This window comes from Acinonyx jubatus, chromosome A2, assembly GCF_027475565.1.
Source record: "Acinonyx jubatus isolate Ajub_Pintada_27869175 chromosome A2, VMU_Ajub_asm_v1.0, whole genome shotgun sequence".
Lineage (NCBI taxonomy): Eukaryota > Metazoa > Chordata > Mammalia > Carnivora > Felidae > Acinonyx > Acinonyx jubatus.
Genome location: NC_069383.1, coordinates 11627963 through 11637808, shown reverse-complemented (window position 1 = coordinate 11637808; position 9846 = coordinate 11627963). Strand labels below are relative to the sequence as shown.

Here is a 9846-nt window from a genome sequence, read left to right as displayed (position 1 = left end):
AGCTCAGTTATAGCATTTTTAATTTCATTCAGCCTATTTTTTACTTCTTTTATTTCTGCAGAAAATGATTCTAATCTATTTTCAACTCCAGCTAGTATTCTTATTATCGTGATTCTAAATTCTGGTTCAGACATCTTACTTGTATTGTGTTGGTTAAGTCACTGGCTGTTGTTTCTTCGTGCTCTTTCTTTTGGGGGTGAATTCCTTCGTTTTGTCATTTGGAAGGGAGAAAAGGAATTAATGAGGTAGAAAAATTAAAATTAAAAAATTAAAATTAAAAAAATATTAAAATTAAAAAATTACACACACACACACACACACACACACACACACGTTGAATAAATGATGCTAGATCCTAGGTGTGTTGTGGTCTGGGTGTTGAAAGTGGTTTGAGATTAGAGAAAAAAAGGGGAAGGGGAGAAAAAAAGGGAAATATTTTGAGAATTTGATAAAATGAATACACTGAAGTAGACTAAAATGAGATGATGGGAGTAAAATAGAATTTGAAAAAATATACACACAAGTAAAGAATATAGTAGAAACAAATCAAAGAAAAATATTTTTAAAGGAAATTGAAAGTAAATGAAAAAGAGAAAAAAAGAAAAAGAAAAAAAAGGAAATCGTTTGAAGATTTGGAAAGGTGAATACACTGAAGTAGACTAAAATAAAATGATGGGAGTAAAATAGAATTTGAAAAAATTTACACAAAAGTAAAAAATATAGTAATAAAAATTAAAGAAAAATGTTTTTAATAAAAATTGAAAATAAAAATGAAATTTTTTCCTTCTGTATTCAAGAAAAAGAAAAGAAGTGTAAAAAAGAAAAAAAGTAAGAAAATTGAATAGATGGACTTGCTAACAGATTGAAGTATGACTGAAATTATTTCACTTTCCCCTAGAAGTCAGTCTATGTAGTGCTTTTTAGTCCATAAACTAAGTCGGCAGTAAGACTTGTATTCTTGAAGAGGGAAGTTGACCCAGTTGGGCGGGGCTCAGTGTAATGGCTCTGCTCTCCACCAGATGGCACTGCTAGCCTACTGGGGTGGAGTGTTGTGGCGCTTGTAGGTGCATATGCGCATGTGTGGGAGCGGTGAAAATGGCGCCACCCAGCTACCCAGTCTGTTCTCCCTGATCAGCAATTGTGCACCCGTCCTCTGTCTTCAGCTCTTGTCCACTCCCTGCTTTTCGAAAACACTCTCCGTGACCAGGCCCCAGGCAGTACCTCTCTCCCGAATTTTGTCTCAGATGCGGCTGTTTTCCCTGGCCCCTTACTTCCGAAGGACTGCAGGTTTGACCCACTCCTCCCCTCTGTGGGAGGGTCTCACCGAGCAATGGCCGAGTGAGCAATGGCCGAATGTTGGCTGCACCCAGGAACGCCCACTGGACCCTGCTGCTGCCAGCGCCCTGAGACTGTGACCAGGTGCCAGCCCGCTCCAGAAAAAGTTTGCAAGATAGTGTAGCAGCAGCTTTTCAGGGATTATGGAAAATCACAACGCACATCTGGCACCAGGCTTCACCCTTAATGACCTTGATCCAGCACCAGCGAATGTGGCCATTTTCTGGGGTCTGCTGGGACTGGGTGGCTTCAACAGCCTCTACCAAATGTCCTTCCAGCAGTGGAACTGCTTTTCCCCGTGTGGCCTGAGAACCTCCTGGACCTCACTCTGTTCCTGGGCATTTGCCCTTCCCACCAGAGCACCACCAGGTATTGAGCTGCAGAGTTGCAGGCTTTGCACTCCCCTTGTTTACAGTCTTAATGGAATTTAAACCCTCTCCTTTCTCCTTTCTCCCTTTTTAGTTTAGTCCCTGTGGCTGTTTCCAATTTTCCACTTTCTCTCCAGCTGCTTTTTGGGAGGGGTGCTTTTCCTGTATTATCCCCCCAGCCCCCGCCCCAGTGTCCATCCTCTCTCTGGTCACAAAAGCACCTCCCTTCCTGCACCCTCTCGCTCCCCAAGTTCACTTCTCCATGCCGCGTACCTGCTGAATTCTGTGGTTCACATTGTGCAGATTGTTGTGTTAATCCTCCAGTTTTCTAGGTGTGTAGGATGGTTTAGTGTTGGTCTGGCTGTATTTCATGGACGCAAGACATACAAATAACTTCCATGCTGTTCCCCCATCTTGGCTCCTCCCCATGATAATACCAAATGTTGATGAGGATGAGGACAAACTGGACATCCATACGTTGATGATAGGAATGTAAAATGATGCAGACACTTTGGAAAATGGATTGGTAGTTTCATGAAAAACAGAATAAAACAAAAAGCCCAAACACCTAAATTTACAACTAGCATGGAACCCTGCCATTGTACTCCTGGGGATTTTTCCTATTCAAAAGAACATTACACTCATCCGAAAACCTAAACATGAGTGTTTATAACAGCCTTGTTGATAATAGTTCCAGACCAGAAACAATCTGGATGTCTTTCAACCTGTGAATGGTTAAGCAAAAGGTGGTATGTACATACCATAGAATAGTCATCAACAATAAAAGGGATTGAACTGTTGATATATACAACAACGTGCATGAATCTCTAGAGAATTACACTGAGTGAAAAAGCCCCAGTCCCAGAAGCAATATTCTGTTCGATTCTATTAACATCTAACTCTTCAATCGCCAAAATTATGGAGAACAGGTAGTGATTACCAGAGGTCCAGGAGAGGGTAGGGGCTGCATCGAAGTGGGCGTGGCTATGGAAGGACAAGATGATGGATTCTTGTGGGGATAGAACATTAGGTATCTTGACTATATCAATGCCAGTATCTTGTGATATTGTAATATCACAGTATCACAGTATATCATATGACAATTTCTTTATGTAATTATAGGCTGTTAAAAACCATGTTATCTTATGATATTGCACTATAGCTTTGTAAGTTGTTACCATTGGGGAAACCTCAAAAAAGGGCACAAGAGTCACTTTTGTATTATTTCATTCAACAGCATATAAGTACACAATCTCTATAAGCACAAAATTAAACTAAAACAAAAGTTTGAAGACAGGTAGAAAGTTCACCTTTTTGTGTTAAGGATCTTGGATGATCTTAATTCTTTTCCATTTTGTTGCTAATACTTCCTTCATCAACTTTTTCTACATTTAGTTTTTTTTTTTAATGATTATTTATTTTTGAGGGAGAGAGAAACAGAGCATGGACACGGGCAGGGGACAGAGAGAGACGGAGATACAGAATCTGAAACAGGCTCCAGGCTCTGATCTTCAGCACAGACCCTGATGTGAGGCTCCAACTCACAAACCGTGAGATCATGACCTGAGCTGAAGTCTGATGCTTAACCTACTGAGCCACCCAGGAGCCCCTATAAATTTAGATTTTTAAATCTGTTTATGCGAGGCTGTTAATTTTGGAGCTTAGATAATACCACGAGGATGTACTAGAATGTCCACCACACTGGCAATGCTCACAGAAGCCCGCTGGACTCTGCACATACATCAGGGGAGTGAAGCATATCTCTCCTGTCTCCAGAAGGAGATGTAGGGGCATCTGGAACCAAAAGGGCAGAATTGGTGCTTCCACCAGATTTACATGCAGCTCCAGTCACGGCTTCCTAGATTGGGGCCTTGAAGGCAAAAGTCTGGTTTGGGCTCCAGGAGCACATCATCCAAGCTCAGCAAGCTGGCTTCTCTGGCCTAAGGCTGTAACGAAGATGTGAGAGGCAGAGGGATGGAGGAGAGCCTTCCACAGGGAGAAGGGCAGCAGGGAGGCCCTGGCCTGTGCATTGGGAGTGGTGGCAGCCATTAGCATTGTCATGCAGGAAGCTCCTGGGGGGTTGGGTCAGCCTCCCCTGCCAATGCAGCTGCTGCCAAAGCTCATTAGGTCTGTGTGTGTGAGCTGTTGTTGAGCCCTTGTCAACGTCCTCCCAGTAGCGTCCCTCGCAATGGCAACTGGTCCCTGGTGACTGAGGAGTACCGGGGCCCGAGGAATTTGGGATGTCTCTTCACTATGGTCCATCCCTAGCTGGAGGGAGAGCTCTTGAGCAGCTTCAACCTAGAGGAAAGCAGACACATCTCGTTTGTCAGCACTGATTACCATCTGAGAGGCTTCCGCAGCCTGTGGGAGTGTGGCCTTAGCAGGGACAGAGACAGAGACAGAGACAGAGACAGAGACAGAGACAGAGACAGAAATGAAGTGACTTGTTAGGAACTTGGATCAGGGACATGAAACATGGCTGGTGAAATCTTCTCAAGTATTGTAGCAAATGTGGTAAAGTAGCTGTGCTTTGCAGGAACATGAGCCTTGGGTATAATTGTACAATAGGCTTCTCCATCCCAAAGCTTCGTCCTGACATAGAGAGAGACACTTAGGAAAGAAGCTCACAAGTATGGAGTCTTTTGTTAGGTACTGATAGTGACTAGCAGGTGGTGGTAATATTAATATGTTACATTTCCAGACAAGAAAAGATATATTATCAATTGCCTTATATCCTCTTATCTCAATTATTTCTGGAGAGTTTGATTCTCACAATATTATGATTTTCTTTTTTAGTAACAGATGAAGTTGTAAGGCAATTAAGGGCTTATTCAAAGACCCTTGACACTCAGAGAATGAACTGGAGGCAAGATTCAGGTGTCCTAATTCATCCCAGGGTTGGTTTTTCTGGCATTGGCCGTGGGGATTGCACTGTGGACACTTGCCGGATGGAGGGAATTATATTGTCATGAAAACACTGGTCTTAGCTACAGGGAACAAGAAGTAGCAAGAAGAGAAGAATTTACATGAGACCATAATAAAATATGTCACCAAGTGTGTGTCAGGTTTGCATATGTTTGAGAAACTGAGTTTCAAGGATTGGACTCTGATTAAGTGAAAAGTCAGGTTAACCAAATCAGGCTAGAAGAAGTTCACAGGACCACAAAGAGAATAAAGTAACTGTTCTTTCAGGAGACGAAACCAGTCTTGGAGATACCAGCCACCCAAGCCACCCAGGGATTCTCTGTTTCCATATGTCAGGATGATGCAAATATTCCTGCTCAGGATGGATGCTCTCAGTGCTGACATCAACCAACTCTTCGGTCACAAGTCAGAGAAATCTCTCTCTAAATGAGAGTGTCATTTCTGTGGACAGTTTGACTTGATGAAGGTATGGCCCTGAGTGATTTTGAGCAGCACGAAAGAAACATATCTGCAGGTTGTGGGACTTACCTTCGTGTGTTCTGCTTTTGCATTTGGGACTTTCATTAGTCCCACCCAAGATTGTTTAGCTCCCCAACATACAAGGTCACATAGGTTTCAAGGAGATGGACAGATTTTCTTTATATACATTTAAAAAAATACATGACTGGCTAAAACTGAACTTTCTAAATACTTGTTTTAGATAGATAATATTGGGGCACCTGGGTGGCTCAATTCATTAAGTGTCTAATTTCAGCTCAGGTCATGATCTCACAGTTCGTGAGTTCAAGCCCCACATTGGGCTCTCTGCTGTCATCCAGGAGCCTGCTTAGGATCCTCTGTCTCCCTCTTTCTCTGCCCTTTACCTGCTCATGCTCTACATCTCTGTCTCTCAAAATAAATAAAAAACATTAAACATTATTTAAAAAGATAGATAAGTGTGTTTTATTAGGAATCTGAACACTAATGTTTTTGTTTGTTTGTTTGTTTGTTTGTTTGCATATCTCTGTCCTGTAGAGAAAGAATTTTGGTTCTAATTGCTATTTATATTAATAATTGGTTATTGGGAGAATACCTTAACTGGGGTCAAAGTTCTATTTTAACAATGAAGAGGTGATGTCTGTATCCATGCCTCAGATCTGATCTTCCATATATTTTCAGTGTCATTTCTGATCTCTCCTCCATCTCTAAGGCTTTTGGTATTCTATATGATCTAGTTCAAGATCACAATAAGGTTAGGTCATTCATGTTTTAAAAATCTCATTTCGAATAATTACATCTACAAAATTGACAAAGAACAATTTCATCATAAAAGGGATAGCGAGCTATTTTTGGAGTTTCAAAGCTTTGTGATGGGGCAACAAGGAGAAAATTTGTAAAATAATATTTCAATGGCACCTTCCTATGATATTGCTTTGTGTTCTATTTGTTATAGTCCCAGTAATTGTCCTACCCTGCACAATTCATAGAACAAAAGAATCCGAAAATGTTTCCTGCATAGTGCTCCTGTCTAAGGAGATGAACTACACTATTACATCATTTTTTGATGCCATGTCTGAGCAGGCAGCATAAATTGTTCAGTTTTGGGTTAACAAATCTCCAAACATACATAGGTGTGGTTGGAAGATTGATGAGTATGAGGAAGATATGACCCAAAGGATGTGAAACAGGATTTTGATATTATTTATTTATTAGTTATTATTTATTAAAGGAACAGTAAGTATCTACAGAAAAAGCAGCTAGAGATGAGGTGAACAGTGAGAAGAAAACACAAAATGGTCTTGTACAGGAGGAGGTGCTAACCAGAATGGTTCCTAACTGTGTTCGTTTTTCACACCTGACTTTAAGTAAGAGCTGTGTCCCTAGTCCTGTATGACAAGGATGTGGGCATTTCAGTTTTACTGAGAAAAATGGAACAAATAATCTCAAAAGTCTGTCTTACTTTTTGACGTTAATGAATAGCACAGTTTGAGGAGAGCATGAAATCCCCAAATCCATTAGAGTTGAGAAGACTAAGCTGTATTTTTCTAACACAAAATGTTTAGATGTGCAGCACACTGTCTACCAATTATTTCATTGTGCATCTGAGGGCAGACTAGGAATCCAGCTCTATTTAGCTGAAAGCTGATCCAAAGGAATGTGGGAATGGTTTCATTGCAGGTGTTAAAATCACCTGATCAACCCATATTTCCTCCTTCATTTGGCTTTTAAAATATAGATACTATTTGGGGGTGCCTGGGTGGCTCCATCAGTTGAGCATCCAATTCCTGATTTCAGCTCAGGTTGTGATTCTTGGGGTCGTGTGATTGAGCCCCATGTTGGACGTGGAGCCTGTTTGACATTCTGTCTTTCCCTTTGCCCCCCACCCACGTGCATACGCATGTGCACACAGCCTCTCTCTTTCTCTAAAAACAAACAAACAAAAATAAGTATAGATGATATTTCTAGTTTCTTAATCTACCAGGAGTCTAAACGGAGACTTTACGACTGTAGAAAACAGGCATATCTGGATATCAATTATTTTGCATGTAAATTATTTTTAAAATCAAGGCAATTGACTTTAGAAATAAATATACTTCTGATGGGTTAAAAATAGTTAGCTGACATATCCATGCAAAGTATTTAAGCATTTGCAGGATACTTTAGTAAAACACTTGGCTCTAAAGCACCCAGATAATAATAAATGCTAAAATTAATAAAAGCAACAATAGAGCAGGTCCTCCTTAATGAGTGTTTGAATACTCCCCCATCTGTGATGTTCTTAATTCTGTAGGCAGTTAGATATCCCAAATATATATGTGCATGGAAGTGGTGTGATTAAATTTGTGTTTTAGGATGATTATTCTAGCATTGAGTGTAGGGTGGAGGGCATGTGAAGGAAAGTACATTTGTTTCTCTGTCTCTTCTGGGGAAGAGCTCGTGTTGTGATACCTAGTGCTGAATCCTGCTGTAGTCCAACTACCAATAACAGTTTATAAGTTCCTCATAAGTTATCTACATTTGGCCTTAAATCTACTTGTGAGTTATGCAGTGTTATCACATTTCATATGTAAAAGCTTAAGTCTCTAACCCGAATCACATATTTGGTATGTCATAAGAGAAGATTCATATCCAGCTTCTCAAATTCCAGATCTGTGCATGAGACACTAGCCATGTTTGTACTATACATCTGCCACTTCTGAATCTCTGTCTCTCTCTCTCTCGTTGTTGTTTATTCCTTTTATCATGTTTATTGTAGTAGATAATGTAAGGTTGTTCTTGACTTTGAATCATGTTGATCTTTGTTGTCTATCACTTCATCCCTCCATTGTAACCTATAATCCTCTGTTGCCCTGGAAACTGTGGTAAGTTGAAAAGATACATAGCTCCTAAAATTGTACTGCATTATCTCTAGGCCTCCAAGAAATCCCTAAGACTATCTGCTTATTTTGAAGGAATGACTTGTCTCTCTTATGGAGAATGCATATTAGGATCAAACCTATCATTGTGATGCACACATGATCAGAAACATCTGGCTAAGGCTGACAGGTTGTATTCAATATGCATTCTTTTAAGAAGTTATTTTTATGGTTCTTGAATTCAGTAGTTTCTGCTATTTCTGTCTCCTTCTGCAGATTAATAATCCTATGTTTTTTAATGGACACAGATAACCAGATGTGGGTGAAAGAGTTCATTCTCCTTGGTCTGTCCAGTGACTGGGACACACAGGTCTCACTCTTTGTCCTCTTCTTGATCATGTACTTGGTGACAGTGCTGGGGAACTTCCTCATTGTCCTTCTGATCAGACTGGACAGCCGACTCCACACTCCTATGTACTTCTTTCTCACCAACCTCTCCCTTGTTGATGTCTCTTATGCCACAAGTATTGTTCCTCAGATGCTGCCGCATTTTCTTGCAGAACATAAAGCAATCCCATTTGTGAGCTGTGCAGCCCAGTTATTTTTCTCCTTGGGCTTGGGTGGGATTGAGTTTGTTCTACTGGCAGTGATGGCCTACGACCACTATGTGGCTGTGTGCGACCCCCTGCGATACTCGGTCATCATGCATGGAGGGCTCTGTACTAGGTTGGCCATCACATCCTGGGTCAGTGGTTCTCTCAACTCTCTCATGCAGACCATCATCACCTTTCAGCTGCCCATGTGCGCAAACAAGTATATTGATCACATATCCTGTGAACTCCTAGCTGTGGTCAGACTGGCCTGTGTGGACACCTCCTCCAATGAGATCGCGATCATGGTTTCTAGCATTGTCTTGCTGATGACACCCTTCTGCCTGGTCCTCTTGTCTTACACTCAGATCATCTCTACCATCCTGAAGATCCAGTCGAGAGAGGGAAGAAAGAAAGCCTTCCACACCTGTGCGTCTCACCTCACAGTGGTCGTACTGTGCTATGGCATGACCATTTTCACCTACATCCAGCCCCACTCCAGCCCTTCTGTCCTTCAGGAGAAGTTGATTTCTGTCTTCTATGCCATTCTGATGCCCGTGCTGAACCCCATGATTTATAGCATAAGGAATAAGGAGGTGAAGGGTGCCTGGCAGAAACTATTAGGACAGTTATCTGGATTAACATCAAAACTGGTAACTTGATGAATCCTAAGCATTAGCTAGAGAAAAGAGCTTTGCCTGTGTTTTTTCCCACTTAATTCAGATATGGCAGGCATCACCTGCATTGCCCTGGCAACCAGGAAGGAGATGCTGACACATGTACTGGTGATGCTGGGTAGGAGGCTGGAGGGTGGGTTTGGGTGTGGGCTGTGATTGTATTTTTATGTCACAGCAGCATGTTCAGTGGAGTTAAGCACTGCGGTAATGGAACTTCCTGCCCTTACTCAATCTCCTTTCATAAGTCCTGGGACATATACATAAATTTGTCCTGGGACAAAGTACATAAATTTGTCCTTTGAGCAAAAAGTACAATTTGCTGTTTTGATGTGTCACGCTATTTGTATTCATGGACCTAATTGTGGATCTTATTTTGGGCCCCTAATTCTTAATCATCCAAATTTTATAAAAGGTTTTTATGTTTCCATTGAGAACTAAAGCGGTTTTTATATTTTAGTCTCAAAACAGTACACAGCAGGTATATCCTTCTCCAGTATTGTGTGAGTTGCTGTTCTGAGAAGAGAGATGCTCTCAAGGCTGTTAAGATGTTTTTGTGCTGGAGCTGCTACATGTGCTCACAGCATCTCATCTGTCTGATGAAAGTACCTCAGTGGAG

General features: G+C 41.2%; 1 protein-coding gene across 1 annotated transcript; it reads left to right on the top strand.

Moving 5' to 3' along the window:
* The first annotated feature begins 3176 nt into the window (after positions 1-3176).
* LOC106980738 (olfactory receptor-like protein OLF3) lies at positions 3177-9329 on the top strand. Its single transcript, XM_015078810.3, has one exon. It carries the CDS (start codon positions 8166-8168, stop codon positions 9213-9215), a length of 1050 nt encoding a protein of 349 aa, XP_014934296.3. The 5' UTR covers positions 3177-8165; the 3' UTR covers positions 9216-9329.
* Positions 9330-9846: the final 517 nt, after the last annotated feature.

Excerpts from the sequence above, each read along its gene's own strand:
- LOC106980738 (XM_015078810.3), top strand. The coding sequence starts at position 8,166 with ATGCATTCTTTTAAGAAGTTATTTTTATGGTTCTTGAATTCAGTAGTT.